The sequence below is a fragment of the Agelaius phoeniceus genome, chromosome 10, assembly GCF_051311805.1.
Source record: "Agelaius phoeniceus isolate bAgePho1 chromosome 10, bAgePho1.hap1, whole genome shotgun sequence".
Taxonomy (NCBI): Eukaryota; Metazoa; Chordata; class Aves; order Passeriformes; family Icteridae; genus Agelaius; species Agelaius phoeniceus.
In genome coordinates, this window is record NC_135274.1 from 6573727 (window position 1) to 6592417 (window position 18691).

Consider the following 18691-nt stretch of genomic DNA (forward strand, 5'->3'; position numbering starts at 1 on the left):
TAATGTGTGATGGCAGCTGAGGCAGAGAGAGGGAAGTGCAGTGGGATGATCTGCCTAACCCATTTACACCACATTTTTCCTGACAAGTGCACACTCACTGATCCCAAACAATGCATCCCTCAGCCCTTCCCTTATCTGGAAGTGTGGCAATCAGGAGGGGAGGGAGTTCAGTGCCACCCATCTCCTCTCCCAACACAAGGCAATCACCACAAACAAGGTTTCACTTCCAGTGTGTTCCATAGAATCATCAAGGCTGGAAAAGCTCTCTAACTTCAAGCCCAACCATTAACCCAGCACCACCATGTTCACCACTGGCTCATATCAGGAACAGGGTGTCCAGCAAGCCCAGGGCAGTGACTGTCCCTCTGTGCTGGGACCTGTGAGACACCTCCAGCCCTGGGGACAGCTCTGGGCCCTCACAGCAAGAGAGACATCAAGGGGCTGGAGTGTGTCCAGGAAAGGGAACAGGGCTGGGGAAGGGAATGGAGCACCAGGAGAGGCTGAGGGAGCTGGGGAAGGGGCTCAGCCTGGAGCAAAGGAGGCTCAGGGGGGCCCTTGTGGCTCTGCACAGCTCCTGACAGGAGGGGACAGCTGGGGGTGGTCAGGCTCTGCTCCCAGGGAACAGGGACAGGACAAGGGGAAACAGCCTCAAACTATGCCAGAGGAGGTTCAGGTTGGATATCAGGAGGAATTTCTCCACTGTAAGGGTGGGCAGGCCTTGGCAGGGGCTGCCCAGGGAGGTTTGGAGTCCCCATCCCTGCAGGTGTCCAAGGAATACCTGGACATGGCACTCAGTGCTCAGGGCTGGTGACAAGGTGGGGTGTCACGGCCTATGTTGCAGTCAAGGGGGCCATGATATACAGAGTATCACCACACAAATTCAGAAAGCTTTTAGCATTTGCTCAAGCAGAGTAACACCTTAGCTCATCAGAAAGCTTCAGGCATCTGCCCATACAGAGGAACATTGTGTCACTCCAGAAAGCTTCAAGTAGCTCCTTGCTATTTTACAGTACAACCTTTTACACTCTTCATCCCACATGCACTGCACCTGTGTGCCCTCTGCTCCCTTTGGTGGTTGGTCAGTGCCCCTGGCTCATTGCTGTCAGTGCTGCTCACCTGCTGCTCACAGCTGTGCCCATTGAGGCTCAGCCCCACTCTCAATCACCACAAACTGTGTGCCTACAGCACTGGGGATCAGTCATAGGTTGGACTTGATGAACTTGGAGGTGTTTTCCTCCCTCAATGATTCTGTGATTTTGTAAACTATGTCCCTAAGTGCCCCATTGACACACCTGAACCCTTCCTTTTGCAGCAGCACCCAAACACCCACACAACCAAACATGGAACACCCAACCTCCATCCTGCAGTTGTTTGTGTTGCCAAATAAGGTGGAAACACACAGAAAAACAGTGGGAAACTCTGTATGAATCCTTTTTTTTTTTTTGAACTAACCACACTGCTTCTCCAGACTTTTTTATTCCAGCTCTCCCATTTAATCACCTGCTGCTGTTACACCCCTCAAGATACAAACTGGAGGTTTTCCTACATCAGAGGTGGTGTAGAAATCCAGCAGTCCAGAAGATTCCTAAAGGACTTTGGCTCTGTAAAAATGCGTTCTGAACCACTTGAGTCCCAAGGCTGAGCCAAAGGTGAGCGTTAGTTTTCTTATTGCAACATGGGATAAGAGGAGTAAGAAACTGTAGTGCTGTATTAGTCATTCTTGAGATAGTCATTAACTATTATTTGTACAATAGTTCAAGGGCTGAACTATCACCTGTTGGAATGTTTAGGAACTGATTGAGGAGAGAGGGGGCCAAGGTTGCAGATGGGGAGCAGACAGGGATGGGTCAGAGGGCAAATTATATATTTATTATAGCAAATGTGGATATATTTTATTTATGCACACTGCATACATGTATCGATAGAGGGGTATATGGGGATATATGTGTAAAGTCACATAAACCACACGAGTGTATAAAATTATACACTCATGTATTATGCCAAGGCGGAATGGGTTCAAATTGAAGGAGTATGTTTAGGTTAGATATTAGGAAAAAAAAATCTTCATGTGAGGGTGGTCAGGCCCTGGCACACGTTGCCTAGAGAAGCAGCTTGTGCCCAACCCTGGACGTCTTCAAGGCCGGTCTGGACGGGGCTTGGAGCAACCTGGGATAGTGAAAGTTGTCCCTGCCCATGGCAAGGGTTTGGAATGAGACGGGCTTTTCCCATCCAGCCCAAACCATTCCACGATTCCAAGGTGATCCTTCCGCATAAACATACACCCACAAAGGTGCGGCTCTGTGTACAAAACATTCTTTAATAAGCCATAATTAAACGGCTAATAGCATTTACCCGTAAACACCAATAACCACCTGAACGCGCGCCCGTTGCGGCGGGGCCCGGGGGCTGCGGCGGTGCCGGGCCCGGGGCGGGGCGGAGGAGGCGAATCCAGCCCCGGAGCCGCGGCAGGGCGGGGAGGAGGAGGCGAATCCAGCCCCGGAGCCGCGGCGTGCCGGGGAGGAGGAGGCGGCGAATCCAGCCCCGGAGCCGCGGCGTGCCGGGGAGGAGGAGGCGAATCCAGCCCCGGGGCCGCCCCGGCCGGGCGGGGCCTGGGCCCAGCGGTGCCGCCCCTGCAGCCGCGGCCCGGCCCGGCATGAGGCTGAGCCGGGCGGCCGTGCTGGCACAGGCCAAGGCGGCCGCGCTCGACGGCGTCCGCCGCCTCAACTGCTGGTGGGCGCGGGGACAGCAGGGACAGGGGGCCGGGGGACGGCAGGGATGAGGGGGGGACAGGCTCGGGTGAGGCTGAGAGGACAGTGATGGAGGGGGCACAGGCAGGCCTGGGGTGGGGACACAGGCTGGGATCAGGAGAGGGGACGGGCAGGGATGGATGAGGGGTGGCAGGCCAGGATGGGCAGGGGACAGGAAGGGATGGAGACGGGATAGGGAGGGATGAGGCTGGGGACACGGCAGAGATGGGGAGGGGGTTCAGACAGAGATGGGGAGGGGGGACAAGGATGAAGGGAGGGAGCTGGGTGTCAGGGATGAGGAAGAGAGACAAGGACGGAGGGAGGACAGGAAGGAGGGAGCTGGGTGTCAGGCAGGGATGGGGAGGGGGGACAGGGCTGGAGGGAGGGTAGGAAGGAGGGAGCTGGGTGTCAGGCAGGGATGGGGAGGGGGGACAGGGCTGGGTAAGGGCAGATGGGCAGGAGTGGGGAATGGGTAGTCCTGGGTGAGGGGGGTCAGGTAGGGCTGGGTGAGAGAGAACAGGCAGGGCTGGGGAAGGTGAGGCACAGCAAGGCCCATCCATGACAGACGGTGCTGGAGCAGTTTGGTGGGGCCAGGCTAGGGGCTGGGGCTGTGAACCCAGCTGTGGAGGGTGCAGGGGGAGGCTGAGCCCTGTTGTGCTCTCCCTGACTCCCCTCTTCTCTTGCAGGGGCAGCCACCTGACAGATGTAAGTACTGAAGGAGCCGGAGGAGCCTGGGCCCACAGCTGGAGCGGGGACACCATAGAGGCCATAGGGTTGGCAGGGCACTGGGGAGGGCCTGGCTTCGGGCTGGCCTGGTGCCTCTGAGCTGCGGGGCTTTTCAGGGTTGATTAGCATCTCACATCAAAAAAAAAAAAAAAGTGATTGCTGCTGTTTCCACATTGGAAAATTTCTCTCCAGGGCCCAGCATGGAGCCTTGGAAAGCAGGACCCTGAGTGCTACCTCTGTGGTGATTTTGGATGAGGTTCTGTCACTAGGGGAGGGCTGGCAGGGGTGGGAGGGAGCCTTTTTTGCATGTGGAGGCTGCAGAGTTGCTGGAGCAGAAGAACAATGTGACACTGGCTGGTATCTGCACTTCCACTCCTGAGCAGAGGCTGGAGGAGCTGCTGACACTGCACTCGCTGTGTCAGAAAATCTCTGGTGTTGTTAAGCTCGGGTTAGACTGAAGCAAACCCAAATTCCTGATGGTGCTTTTTGTGATTTCAATTGGGTTTTTTTATATTTTCCCCCATGAGTGCCAACTTGTTTCTGTCTCTTACTGCCCAGATATCCATATGCCGGGATTTGCCCAACATCGAGGTGATCACGTTCAGGTGAATGCCAGTTTGCCAGCTTTGGAGAGGGCAGGGAAATCACCTTTTCCTGGGGATGGTTTCTTCCCATGTTGCTGGGGTTGTGTGTGTGAGCTGTCTGTCTCTTTGTGCCCCATTTCTCAAGCAGCAGAGATACAGACAGGATTATTCCTTAGCAGCTCCTCTGAACTACTCCCTGTGCTCCTGAGAAAATATTCTGTTTTGACAAGTGATAAAACCCCTTAGGATTGTTGCTCCTGAAATTCTACTCCATAGTTTCTACAGGGATCTTCTTGGCTTCTCTATGTGGCCTATTTCCAAAATACTTGTTGAAATATTTTGTGGATCTCTCAGAGCTTTCCCTTTCCATAATATGCTCAACTTTCACCTATTCTGGGGATCCCATGGTGCCAATGCTCTGCGAATTGGAGCCTTTTAACTTGGAAGTGTTACATGGGCTCTCCTTGGGTGGGTGTGAGGAGCTGCTACAGAAAAGGGGGCAGGTTTGGAGGAAGAAGAGGCTCTTTGTAATCCTCAGCAGGGTGGAGCAACGGCTCTTTCAATTCTTCCCTCTGCTGACAAAGGAGAAATGCCACAACCCATGGGCTGAACGCCCCTTGCTGTGCCCTGCTGGGGCGAGGCTGTTGCTGGAAGGGGGGGTGGGAAGTGCTGTGCTCCCCCTGGATGGGGCAGGATGGGCTCTGACCGTGTCTCCGCAGCGTGAACGGCATCTCGGACCTCGAGCCGCTGCACCAATGCCAGAACCTGAGCGAGCTCTACCTGAGGAGGAACAACATCAGGAGCCTGGATGAGCTCTTCTACCTGAAGACGCTGCCGCGGCTGCGGGTGCTGTGGCTGGCGGAGAACCCCTGCTGCGGGCCCGACCCGCACCGCTACCGCATGACCGTGCTGCGCAACCTGCCCTGCCTGCAGAAACTCGACAACCAGGGTGGGCTCTGCTCCCCTGCACACAGCCCCGGGCCCCCAGGGTGGGCTCTGCTCACCTGCACACAGCCCCGGGCCCCCAGGGTGGGCTCTGCTCCCCTGCACACAGCCCCGGGCCCCCAGGGTGGGCTGTGGTCACCTGCACACAGCCCCGGGCCAGGGCCACCTGGGAAACAGGGATGTGTTGGCTCCTCTCGAGGGCATCCTTTGAGTTTTCCTAGAGTCAGGAAGTGTTAAGGGTTGAGTTAGATCCAGTGCTTCTAAGCTGTTTACTCTCTTTATCTTCCCTTTCAGTTTCTCTTTGCCTTTCCCATCTGCCTCCTCTTCCCCTTTTCCCTATCCCCTTTTCCCTTTTCCCTTCCTTTCCCTTCACTATCCCTTCCCTATGGTAACAAAACTGAGTGCCTCATTATAGCTCAGACAGTACCACTAATTAGTGGTTTTTAGAGCTCTGTCTTTGCTGTGGCCAGACAAAGGTTCTATAACTGGATCTGCTGCTGTAGAAAAGCTTTTCTGTTTTGCTTTTTGATTTTGCCATCCAGTGGCAGAAATTTGGTTGCTTTTGGAGCCTCCTCCAGAGACAAGAAATGTTAAAGCATGTTTGCATCCTTCCCTGATACTGTTCTCTCTTTGGGAGGCTCGTGATTACTTCCAGCATTCTCCTGCACTCTGCAGCAGCAGAACCTGCCCCGCTAGAGATGCCATCCCCTTGGGCTGCTGCAGTTCGTAGCAACAGGCATTTGTGGTGTCCCTTGCAGCTGTGACAGAGGAGGAGCTGTCTCAGGCGCTGGTGGATGGCGTGGAGATCACGGCGCCGCCGGCCCGCAGCCCTGTGGAGAACGGCTGGTGCAGCACCGCGTCCAGCGCCGCCGGAGCCACCACGGAGCCCCAGAGCCTGCTCAGCTGCAGCCTGGAGGACACCAAGTGAGGGCTGGGCAGCTGCCAGCATTGCTGGGATTCTGAATTTGTGTGTACAGGAAAGGAGCCTGGCATTCCAGGGGCCAGGCCCGCAGCCGCTGCAGGTTCCCGCTGTGCTGGTTCCGTGGGGCTGGTTCTGCTGTGGGAGGTGGCTTGGGCTCATCAGCTGCATGTGCAGGCAGGGGTGCATCCTCTCTGATCTGGGAGCTCCAGTCCATTCCCTGGGGTATCCTCCAGCTGGATACTCCTTGCATGGGTGCCTGTGATGAGGAAGGATTGGCCTGGCAATTCTCCCACCTGGTCATAATACCATTTGCTTTTCCTCCCTTTTTTTAGCAAAACTCAGGACGAGCTTGATATGAAGCTTGTTCCCAGGGGTAAATATTCCTCCTTTTCCACTCAAGAGACAGACTGCAGCTGCAAGAAGAGAGTGAGTATCTTTTAAAGACCAAATTGCTTTTCCTTGTATGTGGGGCTGAGCCCCGGCATTGAAGGATGTGAAGAGGCTTGGATGTCCCCAGAGGAGGGGAACAGAGTTAATGCCAGGGCTGGAAGAAATGTCCAGGAGCAGCTGAGGGCTCTGGGTTTGTTTGATTTGGAGAGAAGGAGGCCAAGGGGTGACCTCATGCCCCTCTGCAGCTTCCTGAGGAGGGGATATGGGGAAGGGGTGCTGGGCTGTTCTGCTTGGGATCTAGTGATAGGAGACCTGGTGATGGTTCAAAGCTGTCCAGGGCAGGTTCAGACTGGACATCAGAACATGTTTCTTTAGCAAGAGGAGGGTCAAACCTTGGGAAGTGGCTGCTGAACAGGAAGCTTAGGTGGGTTCCTCAGCCCCCTCCATCATGTAGCCTTGGATGAATCTGGATTTTGGTGATTCAGCTGGGAATTGCAGAGTGCTGGACTCGGTGCTATTGCATCAATCAGCAGAGCAGGATCTAACCCACACTGCCTCACTCTGCCATAGCTGCCTAGAGCAGCACCACAAGCTCTGACCTTTAAAAATGGGGAAAGTGGCCCCCCATTGCAGCTGAAGAGGTTCAGGTTGGATGTTGGGCAAAAGATTCTCCCTAGAAGGACAGCTATTTAGGCTGTGGAATCTCTCCCTGGAGTTCTTCAGGACACGATTTGACAGGGCCACAACCTGGCATTGGCACCGGTCCTGTGGTGGTGGCAGGGCTGGGGACCTTCAAGGGTCCTTTGCAGAGAGCACCAGCTCTCCTCATTCCTCAGAGCCGGGCTGTCCTTTCCCGTCCTACACGCGCTGGAGAGCGGGTGCAGCTGCTCCTGGAGGTGGCAGGCTGGAGCGTGGCCGGCAGCCAGAGGCTGTGGGCAGAGCAGAGGATGGGTTTGTCCTGCATTCCAGCCTCATCACGTGCCACATGCGCCTCTCCCCGCCTGTGTTTGCCCCGAGGGCTCGGTTGTGGTTGTTAGTCCCGGTCCCCGTGGCTGCAGGTGGCTGCTCCAAACTGCTGCCCGTGGTGGTGGTGGTGGTGGAGGAGTTCCTGGAAAGAGCAGGGAAAATCTTGTGTCCTTGTCCTGGCTGGCTGGTACAAAGCAGTGTGTGCTTTATCCCCACAGAACAATGTCCTGAATGCCATCCTGCTTCTCATGGAGGAACTGGATGCAGAGGGGCTGGAGATCATCCAGCAGACGGCGGTGAGGAGCCTCCAGGCCTTGCAGAAGAAGGAGCTGCAGGAGGAGTGACAGCACCCGTCCCCCTTCCAGCCTCCCCAGAGCCCCAGCCCCGCGGTGCTGTCCTGCCCACATCCCTGGCTGCAGCCAAAGCCTCGGGCATGGGATGGGATGATGCTTCTCTGGAGATTTCCTGCCAGCACAGCAGGCTCTGACACTGTACCCTGTGTGCCTGGGGCTCTTGGATGGGAGCTGCAGGCAAATCAGCAAGGCTGAAGGGAACGGGGCTGCTGCCAGAGGTGCTGTGTGATCTGAGGGGGAGCAGAGCCTGCTGATGGCTGGGAGGGCCTCCACCCCTCAGCCAGCCTGAGGGGGGTGCACAGCACCTCTGAGGGCAGTTTGTACCTCAGAGATCTGGTTTGGTGGGGTCTGACAGGGAGACATTGCCTGAGATGGTCAGCAAGACCTGTCTGTGCAGGTGGTGAAGGTCAGTGTCCAGTTATTAATTTATTTTCCAGCTCCTGGCTGACTTCCTCAGGTCCTTCCTGGTGCATGCAGTGCCTGCCGGTCAGGCAGCCCAAAGGAAAGCTCAGAGCAGCCTAGGTGAACCAGGAATGACTCCCACATCCTGAATGCTCAGCTGTACTCTCCCCCCAGCATTCCCTGCAGGCATTAGAGCAGCTAAAAGAAGCATCCCAGTTCAAAGGCCCTGAGCATTTTGCCTGCTTTGCACAGGCATCAGGGGTGGGTGTTGCTCTTTAACTGATAAAACCGCATTTACCAAGTTTTGTAGAGCTGTTAAGAACAAACTAAACTGTTGTGACATACCAAATAAACCCAATTATCCCTCAAGGCCGTGTAAGTGGTGGCTGGAGTTCAGCAAAGGCCTGGCTGGGGGCACTGCTCCATTACCTCTGGTTCAGGGAGTGCATTGTGAGCCCTGTGGAGCAGGAGGAGGGCTGGGAGCCTGTGCCTTCCCGCTTCACTGCGCCTCTGGAACGGTGAGCCTGCTCCCAGCACTGCCCTGCAGGGCCACTGGGCTGGCTTGCAGCCTTCTTGCAGCCACAGCAAAGGCAGGGAGCAAAGGAGGTGCTGAGGAAAGCTCAGTGCAGAGCCACCTGGGCAGGATGGTGGCCCTGAGGTACAGGACACGAGCCCTCCGTGTCTCCCAGTGCTGCACTGGTGACGTGGCCGTTCCATGGCCCCCTGTCCCTGCTCCTCAGGGATGGTGACAGCCCTGTGTCCACAAGCCTGTTTGCCTGACCTTGGTGGGAACAGACACAGCTTGACCCTCATCACTCAGGGGGAGGTTTGCTGATGCCTTTAACTCCTTGAATGACCTTTGTTCTTGCCTTTTGCATTAAACCCAGCTGCCCTTTTGTGATTTATGATGTCCCAGACTTTGACATCCGGGGCCTGGGAGACTCACCCTGCTGAGTGCAAGTCTTCTCCCAGGCCCCTGACCTGTCCATGTCAAGGAACAAGGGAGTTGCTGTTGGGGTGAGCTGGACCCCAGTTTCTCTGGGATATGAGTGATCAAAGGAAGTGTCCATCAGGACCCAGTCATGGGGCTGGTGGAGCAATGACTGTGCCCTTGAGGCCACACTGACACAATTCCTGGAGAAGCTGGGCTGTTTTTTGCCTACGTGCTCGTCATCCTTGGCTGCTGCTGGTGCTGCCCTCGGGGCTCCCAACTGCTCCTTGCAGCATCCCAGCAAACCCCAGTGGGAGCTCAGCCCCTCCAGGGCCCTGGCAGCCTGCCTTCCCCTGCAGGATGCTTCTGGAGGCCTGCTCTGCCCTCTCTTCAGGGTGGGCTGGATGTGCTGGGAAGTCTTGGAGCACAGTCACGCCCCTCCTGCTCATCCTTGGAATTCAGTGGCTGTTCCTGTCCGTTTTCTCCCAGGAATTTGGCCCTCCAGGTATTTTTTTTTGGTGGAAATGAGGTGTGGGGGCTGCAGTGACTCCTGTCCCTCAACATGCAGCTGATCTGAGCCCTGTCCCCATTCACATCCTAAACCTGTTTGCTGCAGGGCAGTGCTGCCGACAGATTTTCCACATGACCTGCTGTCACCCTGCCCTGCCTCAGCCGGGAATATCGAGCGGTGAATGCAGATGATTCCAGCTCTGGAAAATGCCAGCAGCTGTACTGAGCTCTTCCCTTCAAACCACCCTCAGAGACTCTGAGAGGCTGCTGGTGAGGCAGGTGTGAGGTCCATGGCTGAGGGAGGGAGGGAAGGAGTGGGTGGGGGCTCCCCCAAAGTGGAGTGGCACATGGGAGAGTGGAAGAGCCCATTTCCCACCCAGGAAATGGAGCTCCAGGAGAAGCCAGGTCTCTGCCTGGGGTCTCCAAAGCAGATAGTTATTTACAAGAGCAGCAACGCTGCCTCCATCAGCAAGGTCTGCTATTTACGGGTCCAGGGAGGAGACAAAAGTTACCATCTTCCTCCAGAGCCTAAAATGTGTTCAGTTAGGGAAAAAGCACTGAAATCATGGAATGGTTTTGGGTGGGAGGCCCATCTCATTCCACTCCCTGCCATGAGTAGGGACACCTTCCACTAGCCCAGGTTGCTCCAACCTGGCCTTGGGCACTTCCAGGGATGAGGCAGCCACAGCTTCTCTGGGCACCCTGTGCAGGCACCCTCCCCACCCTCACAGGGAAAATTTCTTCCCCATATCCCATCTAACCCTGCGGCAGTGGGAAGCCATTCCCCCTTGGTGTGTCACTCCAGGCCCTTGTCCAAAGTCCTTCTCCAGCTTCCTTGTTGGCTCCTTCAGGTACTGACAGTGAGGTCACCCCACAGCTTCTCCAGGCTGAGCAACCCCAGCTGTGCCAGCCTTTCCTCCCAGCAGAGCTGCTCCATCCCTCTGCTCACCCTGGTGCCTCCTCTGGACTCTCTCCAGCAGCTCCAGGCCCTTCCTGTGCTGGGCCCCAGGGCTGGGGCAGCTCTGCAGGTGGGGTCTCACCTGAGCAGGGCAGAGGGGCACAATCCCAATCCCTTTCCTGCTGCCCACACTGGGATCAGCCCTGCACAGGAGGGTCCTGGGATGGGGCATGGCCAGCCCTCACCACCTGCAGCCCCAAGTCCTTCTCCAGGGGCTGCTCCCTCTGCTCATCCCCAGCCTGGATTGATCCCAGGGGTTGCCCTGACCCAGGGGCAGCACCAGCACTTGGTGCTGTTAAACCTCAGGAGATTCCCATGGGTTCTTCTGGAGCTTGTCCAGGGCCCTCTGGATGGCCCCGTCCTTCAGGAGTGTCACTGCACCCTCAGCCTGGTGTCACCTGCCAGCCTGCTGAGGGTGCCCCAACCCTCTGTGCCAGTGATGGAGACCTTAAATATCACTGGTCCCAGTACAGACCCTGGGACACCACTGGGCACTGATGGCCACTCTGAGCCACTGACCCTCTGGATGTGACCATCCAGCCAATCCCTAATCCATCTGACAGTCCATGCATGGAACCCAGCTCTCTCCAAAGCAGAGAGAAGGATGTTGGGTGGGATTGTGTCCAGGCTGTCTAGAAATCGGCATTAATGTCATCCATAACCTTTCCCTTGCCCACTGAGGGAGTGACCCCAGCAGAGAAAGGCAGGGGGCAAGTCAGGGGCAACTTTCACTTGAGGACAGCTCCATGGGGAAGACAAAATACCGGCATGCTTGACCCCAAAGACTGTGATGCATGCTGATGCTGTCCCACAGGCTGGAGCTGTCAGCCAGCAGCCCCAGGAGGGAAGTGGCCTGGGAAAGGGGCTCCCTGTGACCGTCTGGCACAGCCTCAGTGTGCAGAGCTCAGCCAGGCCGGCACGCTTGGCCAGAAGTGTGAGAAACTGCCTCACAAACAAGCACAGCACCACCCTAAAGCACTTGGGTGGTTCCCTTGGAGGTGGGAACCCAGTGATTTTTCTCTGGAATCACAAAGCGATTGCGAAAGGATGCTGACCTTGCACGCACCATGACTTGGACAGGGAGGAGAAGCTGCCTGTGGTCCCACTCTCCCAGGCTTTGAGGATGCACAAAATCAGGGAACGTCTTGGCCCGGCATTGACCCGGCTTGGGAAACGCATCAGGCTTTGCTATTCCCCCCACCCCAGCCCTGTCCTGCACCCGTCCTCCCCACAATGACCACTCCAGGAGGCAGGTTTGGCTCCAGCAGGTTTTATCTCTAGAGGAGAGGAGCAGCGCCGTGGGATGCGGGGGTCACGGAGCAGCGGTGAGGTGACGGACACGGCGCCCACAGCCACGCGGTGACGGTCGCAGCCAAGCGTCATGCAAGGGGACAGGGGCTCGCCAGGACCCCCGTGCTCAGCCCTCGAGACCCCCATGGGGGATGGAGCTCCACAGGGGCACCCAGAAGCCCCATGGAACTGCTCCGACCCACTCTGGGATGGCTCCGCATCCTCCTCGCTCCCCTCCCACACGTGGGGCAGGCGACTACAAGCAGCAGCAGTTGGCTCAGGCGGTCAAGCCGCTAAATAAGGACTCAAAATACCCCATGATTAAATAAGAATAAACTATTAAGGGAAGATTAAGGGTCTGGGCTGCGCGGCTGGGCTCAAGCAACTCTTCTGCATCCGCACAGGGACCAGAACCCGCAGCAGTGATTGTGCCGTTCTGGGACACAGCACCAGGCTCTGCCTGCTGTAAGGGGTCGATGGCAAAGCTACAGGGCTACTGAGAACAGAGGGGACACAGTGCTCCCCCAGCAGCATGTGGGCACAGGGAGGACACGGCGGGGGCTATGGGCCAGGCTGGTGGGACTAGAAGCCCTTCTCGATGCTGAGGGTGCGACGGGTGACGTGCTCCATCTGCCCCGAGATGTACTCGGTGAGGCTGATCTGGTAGTTGGCGAGCATCTTCAGCATCAGCCGTAGGTTCAGCCACCACTGCTCCTGGGGCAGCCTGTGCCTGTGCAGGGGACACAGCTCTAGAGCAGACACCCCAGGAAGATTCCCCCAGGAGCTGGTGAACTGCTGGGGCATGGGGACTTACTCAAAATCCGTGACTTTCTTGAGCTCTGTCACAGGGCTGAAGGCCACCACCTTCTTCCGCAGCCCGATCACACAGGCAGTGTCTCCAGAGTTGGCAAACACGCGTCCTGGGAAAGGGACACTGCTGACCTTGGCCACCTCACTGGGGGCCAAGCCTGGAAGCCTGGAGCAGCAGCCACCAGCCTTCCCTACCCCCCATGGGATCCCCAGCCCTCAGCTCACCCTTGCTGTAGACTTGCTGCAGCTTCTCTGACATCCACAGCACCGCCTTCACTCCCAGCTTGGTCCCATAGTTCCGGTCAAAGGGGGTCGGGGCTCCCCCCTGGGGACAAAGAAATGGGGATGTCAGGCCTTGCCCAGCTCTCAGGGCCAGCAGGGCCCATGCTACCCTGTCCCCTGTACCTCTGTACCTGCTGGAGGTGGCCCAGGACATTGATCCTGCAGTCAAAGATGCCTTTGCCCTCGGAGGAGTAAAGGTTGTAGAGGAACTCGGTGGTGTAGTGCTCGTGGCACTTCTCATTGCTGGGGAGCAGAGAGAAGGGCTTGGGGGGCTCCTCCTTCCCCTGGCATGCCCAGAGGGTCCCCCTTTGTTTCCCATAACTCCTTTTGTGAGGTGTTTTGTTCTCCCTGAGGCCCAGAGTCCCAGTCTGTGTCCCCAAGAGGACACTGGGGCCGGGGTGGGATGGCAGCAGAGGTACCCACTGTCTCCAGTGCCAAGTGCCAAACCTCACCATGCCCGGGACCCCCCTGTGGTCATGGGAAGGGCTCAGCTCCAGCCTTGCTCCCTGCCACAGGGCTGGGGTTTGCAGTGATTGTCCCCAAGTGCCCCCAACTCACCGCAGCACCAGCCCTCTCTGAATATCTGTCTTCATTTTGTCAGTCAAGTGCTCCACGTTGGCCTGCAAGATCAACACCAAGATGCCGGCAGCCATCCTGCAGCCGCCCTGTCCTGACATCAGCCCAGCATGGCCATGTCCTCCAGCTCCTGCCCTGGAGCCCTCCCTTCCCCGATTTTTCTTCTCATTTTAGCCAGAGAAAGCCTCTCCTGCCCGCCCACCTTTAAGTCATGGATAGTGAAAGGATCTTCATAGACGTAGGCAGCGTCGGCGCCCACGGCGATGCCGGTGACCGTGGACAGGTACCCGCAGTAGCCCCCCATGGTCTCCACAATGAACACGCGGCGCTTGGTGCCCGAGGCCGACTGCTTGATGCGGTCACAGCTCTGCGCCCAAACAAGGGGAGGTCACACCAGGGAAAGCCACCTTTCATGGGACATTGGCCACTCCAGGCTGTGATGGAAGGTGGTGGAGCATGGTTGTCCCTGTTGGTGTCCCTCACCTCCATGGCAGCGTTGACAGCTGTGTCAGAGCCCAGGCTGAAGTCGGTGCCGGGCACGTTGTTGCTGATGGTGGCAGGGATGACACACATGACGATGCAGAGCTCCTCATACTGCCCACGAGCCTCCACCAGCTGCAGCACCCCCTCGTACGCCTGCAAGCAGCCGAGGGATTGGGAAATGCTGGCTCTGCAGCCAGGTCTGCATCCCAGAAAGATTCCTCTGGGATGCCCACGGCCACCCTGGTTCCCACTGAACCGAGGATCCACCGCACCTCAAAGCCCCCAATGACCAGCAGCCCCTGGATGTTGAATTTGCGCACGTTCTCCACGATCTTCTCCATGCAGGTCTTGGGCAGCGTCCTGTGGTGGGGAAGGGGGGCAGACAGTGGGGTGAGGACGCTGGAGACACCCTTTCCCTATGTCCCCATCCCCTGAGCTGCACTCACCGCTTGGTGCCCAGCATGGAGCCGCCACGGCCCAGCCATCCTGCCACGTCATGCCAGCCCACCTCGCGGACCTGTGGGCAGCAGCGACAGGTTAGGGCTGGGAAGAGCCCCCCTCCCCCAAGCCCAACCCCATCCTGCAGGACAGCCCTGGCTCAAGGTGCCCCTTACCTGCCCCTTGGCCAGGCCCTCGAAGCCGTCGTTGACCACGTAGATGGTGTGTCCCTGGCAGATGCCGATGCGCACGGCTGAGCGCACTGCAGCGTTCATGCCGGCGGCCGGTGCTCCCACGTTCAGAATGGCCATGCTAAAGGGGCTCTGCGGGGACATGGATGGGAACAGCACATGCCCACATGTCCCCAGGGCAGGGATGGTACACCCTGCTGCTCCCCGTCACCCCTCACCTTCTCCTGAGCTGGCTTCTGGTGCGCCAGCAGCTTGTAGATGTTCCAGTTGTTCTCAAAGCTCCTGCAAGGACATGGTGATGTGTCCCCAAGGCATGTCTGGGAGAAGAGGAAGTCTCCCCAGTGCCCCTGGGGTGTGACTGGGAACACCCTTCTGGCTGCAGGAGCCAACAGCTTCCCCAGAAGAAGCCCCTATCCAAGAGGGATGTGTCCCCCGGTCCTGGTCCCTGCTCCTCACCTTCCACGGAGCTGGATGGCCTCGTCAAACCTCTTCTCATCCATGGCCTTCTGCACATCTTTTGTCTTGAGGAGGGAGAAAGATGCAGCACCATAACACCCACGTTCACAGGGAGGGGAGTGAGACCCCCAGCCAGCTTCCCTGGTACTCACCACCTGGACACACTCCATGAGCGGCAGCCTCACCGACTGGTTCCCAGAGTGGCTGACCACACAGGCCGGGGTGTCCGGCGTGGCCTCCAGCAGCGCCATCACCGCCTCCATCCCCATCTTGCTGCTCTGAAAAGGGACAGGGGCACCTGTGACACTGGGGCCACCAGTGCCAGCTGGGTGGGATGCTCAGGCATGCTACCACAGGCTTGGAAACCATGTGGCTGCTGATTCACTGCTGGAAAGCTGATGGTTTTATTTAAAACTCCATGAAATTTGGAGTAAATGAGGAGAAATGGGTGCACAGCTCTGCCCAGCACAGCAGGGCTGAGCCCATCTGAGCCTCACCCCAGCTGCAAACCCTTTCCATTGGGCAGAGGGATGGCAGGAGCAGGGTTCCCCCTCTCTGTGTCCTCCCCTGCACCTACCAGCACGCGGTCAAAGGCGGACGGGGTCCCTCCGCGCTGCACGTGGCCGAGGACGGTGACCCGGGTGTCGAAGCCCAGGCGTTGCACCACCAGCTGTGGGGAAGAGGGGACACCATGTTGGGGACCCGCCGGTGTCCGTGGGTGCCAGGGTGGTGCCGGGGCAGTCCCTTACGTCCTTCACGTAGTTGGAGGAGATGGGTTTGCCGCTGCGGTCGATGGCGCCCTCGGCGATGATGATGATGTTGAGCCGCGAGCCCCGGCTGCGTGTCTGCCACGAGGGGAGGACAAACGGCCACCACGGCTCAGCTGTGTGTGAGCACCTGCGCTCCCCTTCCTGCCCTCTGTGCTGCCCCAGGGCTGGCTCAGGTCACGGGCAGCTGAGCCCCCAAGCCAGCGCTGCCCCTGGCACGCGAGGGCTGGATTTGTGCTTGGCTGAGTGCCCCGGCTCACAGGGACAATGGTGGCAGCTCCTGAAGCTTCACAGGGGCCGGGCACGGCTGCAGGGCTCAGCCCGGGCCCCCACGGGGACTCCCTGGGGGAACAGGGCATGGATGGGGTGGGATGGCAGGAATCCCCCCTCACCTCCCCGAGCCTCTCGCACATGAGGTCCTCCCAGCCATCCTCTGGAGGGGATTCAGGGATGAAGAGCCAGTCAGCGCCTGAGGCCAGGCCGGACACCAGCGCCAGGTACCTGGGGGGACACGGAGGTGGCAGCACTGGGCCCAAAATGTGGCATCCCGTCCCATCCCATCCCACCCCACCAATGGTTTCCCCACCCACGGGGACTTACCCGCAGTGACGACCCATCACCTCCAGCACGAATGTCCGCTGGTGGCTGCAAGGACACGGGTGGGAAGAGAAGGAGGTGGGTGGGTGAATGCAATGGCCAGGGTGCTGCAGCCCCCAGCCCCCCGCCCCCCTCACCTCTGTGCTGTGGTGGTGATGGCGTCCACGACCTCCATGATGCGGTGCAGCGCCGAGTCGGTGCCGATGGTCATGTCGGTGCCGCAGAAGTCATTGTCGATGGAGCCCACCAGCCCCACAATATTCAGGTGGCAGTTCTTCCTCGCCACCTCCTCGCTGATCTGCCCTGGAGGGGGGTCACGGCCACCACGCCGGTTATTTCAGGGCACCATCATGGGGCTGGAGCCCCGGCCTCCTTGGGGTCACAGCACTGGGGTGACCCTCTGGACCCCACCAGCCCCAAAGAGGGGCTCACGCACCATCTCGGACCAGCTCCTCGAGCAGCCCAGCCCACTCGGAGCGGAAGATGTCGGCTCCGGTGAGGCTGCCGTCGCCGCCGATGACGCACAGGTTGGTGATGCCGTGCTCCACCAGGTTGCGGGCGGCGCGGAGCCGGCCCGCCCGCGTGGTGAAGGCCTTGCAGCGGGCACTGCCGATCACTGTCCCGCCCTGGGGACAGAACGGGACACGTGGCTTGTCACACACCTTTGGGGGGGCTGGGATCTGGAGTCCCGTGGCCCCATGGTGGCCCTCACCAGCTGGATGATGTTGGAGACGCTGAGCCAGTTGGCTTGTTTGATGTTGTCACCTCCCTCCACCAGCCCCTCGTAGCCCTGCAGAGAAGCAGAGGGTGGAGGTGAAAGGCACCCTGGCACAGGGGGGGTGGATCCCCCCGGCCATGATGGGGAGCAGGGGGGGAAACCCCAACCTCATAGATGAGGAAGACCTTGGCTCCCACGTATATCCCCATGCGGGTGACGGCGCGGACAGCGGCGTTCATGCCTGGAAAAGTGATTTGTGAGCTGGAGCATTCCCATGGGATCCTGCGCCCCACAGGGGATGGGATCCTACAGGTGACCCTGAGGTGTCCCTTCAAGCGGGGGGAACCCCATGGGACCCTGCACCCCACAGGGAATGCGATCCGATGGATGACCCTGAGGTGTCCCCTTGAGTGGGCGGGGAGCCACGTGGGCTGAGACCGGGGAAACTCAGCGCACAGCTGGGGACGAGAAACTGCCCGGCAGCAAGCGAGCTGCTTATGCCGGGGGGGACGGGGACGGGGATGGGGACAGGGACGGGCACACCCCCTCCGTGGGGCTCCCCCCGTGGGGCCCCTGCCCTCCCACGGCCCGAGGGTGCCGGGGACGGGAAAGCGGGGCGGGCACACGGCAGGGGGGTCCCCATCCGCCCGCCCCGGGAGCAGCGCGGGCCGCGGGCTCCGGCCCCGGGCGGTCGCGATCACGGGCACGGACACGCAGGGACACCGCGGGCCCGGGCCGAGCCCCCCGCCCCGCCGGGCGCACCTTGCGCGTCGCCGCCGCTGGTGAGGACGGCGATGGCCATCCCGGCCCCCGCCATCCGCAGCCGCTCCAGCTCCGCCGCCGCCATCGCTGCGCTCCCGGTGCCGGCGCCGCCGCCGAGGACACGCCCCGGGACACGCACGGACCGGCGACACGCCCCGGGACACGCCCCGACACAGGGGACACGCCCCGGGACACGCCCCGAGCCAGGGGACACGCCCCGGCCGCCGCCACGGAGCGACAGACGGCGGGACACGTCGCGCCCTGTCGCGGCACGGTGCGCTATTATATCGTGCGGGACAGTGGGGACATCCTGCGGGAGCTCCGTCGCTGAGTCCTGAAGGATTTGGCTGATGGAGCTGCCCAACCGCTCTCCAGGATATTTAGAAGGTCATGGATGTCCGGTCAGGTCCCAGGTGATTGGAAAAAGAGTTTTTCCTCGTCCCCATCTTCAAAAAGGGTGGAAAGGAGAAGCCTGGGCCCGTCAGCCTCCCCTCTGTGCTCGGGAATATCCCGGGCCAGGCCCTCCTGGAAGCTCTGCTGAGGCAGGGGCAGGGAGGACAGGAGGTGACCCGGGACAGCCAGCACGGCTGCACCAAGGGCAAGTCCTGCCACACCAGCCCAGTGGCCTTCTCTGCTGGGGTCACTCCCTCAGTGGGCAAGGGAAAGGTTATGGATGACATTTATGCCAATTTCTAGACAGCCTGGACACAATCCCACCCAACATCCTTCTCTCTGCTTTGGAGAGAGCTGGGTTCCATGCATGGACTGTCAGATGGATTAGGGATTGGCTGGATGGTCACATCCAGAGGGTCAGTGGCTCACAGTGGCCATCAGTGCCCAGTGGTGTCCCAGGGTCTGTGCTGGGACCAGTGATATTTAAGGTCTCC

At 59.1% G+C, this 18691-nt stretch overlaps 2 protein-coding genes across 2 annotated transcripts; one reads left to right on the forward strand and one right to left on the reverse strand.

Moving 5' to 3' along the window:
• The first annotated feature begins 2541 nt into the window (after positions 1 to 2541).
• On the forward strand, positions 2542 to 8404 carry CFAP410 (cilia and flagella associated protein 410). The gene is made up of 7 exons (XM_054639462.2): positions 2542 to 2730; positions 3434 to 3452; positions 4032 to 4078; positions 4777 to 5006; positions 5761 to 5926; positions 6257 to 6350; positions 7499 to 8404. Exons 1-7 carry the CDS (start codon positions 2654 to 2656, stop codon positions 7622 to 7624), a joined length of 759 nt encoding a protein of 252 aa, XP_054495437.2. The 5' UTR covers positions 2542 to 2653; the 3' UTR covers positions 7625 to 8404.
• Positions 8405 to 11688: 3284 nt separating this feature from the next.
• On the reverse strand, positions 11689 to 17971 carry PFKL (phosphofructokinase, liver type). The gene is made up of 22 exons (XM_054639049.2): positions 17805 to 17971; positions 17210 to 17283; positions 17037 to 17114; positions 16761 to 16950; positions 16462 to 16627; positions 16328 to 16372; positions 16120 to 16228; positions 15710 to 15805; positions 15538 to 15630; positions 15113 to 15238; positions 14961 to 15025; positions 14723 to 14786; positions 14490 to 14636; positions 14322 to 14392; positions 14148 to 14235; positions 13876 to 14028; positions 13595 to 13759; positions 13375 to 13436; positions 12948 to 13059; positions 12760 to 12859; positions 12539 to 12644; positions 11689 to 12454 (listed from the first exon to the last, which is right to left on the reverse strand). Exons 1-22 carry the CDS (start codon positions 17887 to 17889, stop codon positions 12307 to 12309), a joined length of 2343 nt encoding a protein of 780 aa, XP_054495024.1. The 5' UTR covers positions 17890 to 17971; the 3' UTR covers positions 11689 to 12306.
• Positions 17972 to 18691: the final 720 nt, after the last annotated feature.

What these genes read in the sequence shown, in the direction of transcription:
- CFAP410 (XM_054639462.2), top strand. Translation starts at nt 2,654, where the DNA reads ATGAGGCTGAGCCGGGCGGCCGTGCTGGCACAGGCCAAGGCGGCCGCG. An exon ending in ATCGAGGTGATCACGTTCAG is followed by an intron (nt 4,079 to 4,776) that starts GTGAATGCCAGT and finishes GTGTCTCCGCAG; the next exon opens with CGTGAACGGCATCTCGGACC. An exon ending in ACTGCAGCTGCAAGAAGAGA is followed by an intron (nt 6,351 to 7,498) that starts GTGAGTATCTTT and finishes TTATCCCCACAG; the next exon opens with AACAATGTCCTGAATGCCAT.
- PFKL (XM_054639049.2), bottom strand. Translation starts at nt 17,889, where the DNA reads ATGGCGGCGGCGGAGCTGGAGCGGCTGCGGATGGCGGGGGCCGGGATG. An exon ending in TCTCCAACATCATCCAGCTG is followed by an intron (nt 16,951 to 17,036) that starts GTGAGGGCCACC and finishes TTCTGTCCCCAG; the next exon opens with GGCGGGACAGTGATCGGCAG. An exon ending in CCGCCTTTGACCGCGTGCTG is followed by an intron (nt 15,239 to 15,537) that starts GTAGGTGCAGGG and finishes GTCCCTTTTCAG; the next exon opens with AGCAGCAAGATGGGGATGGA.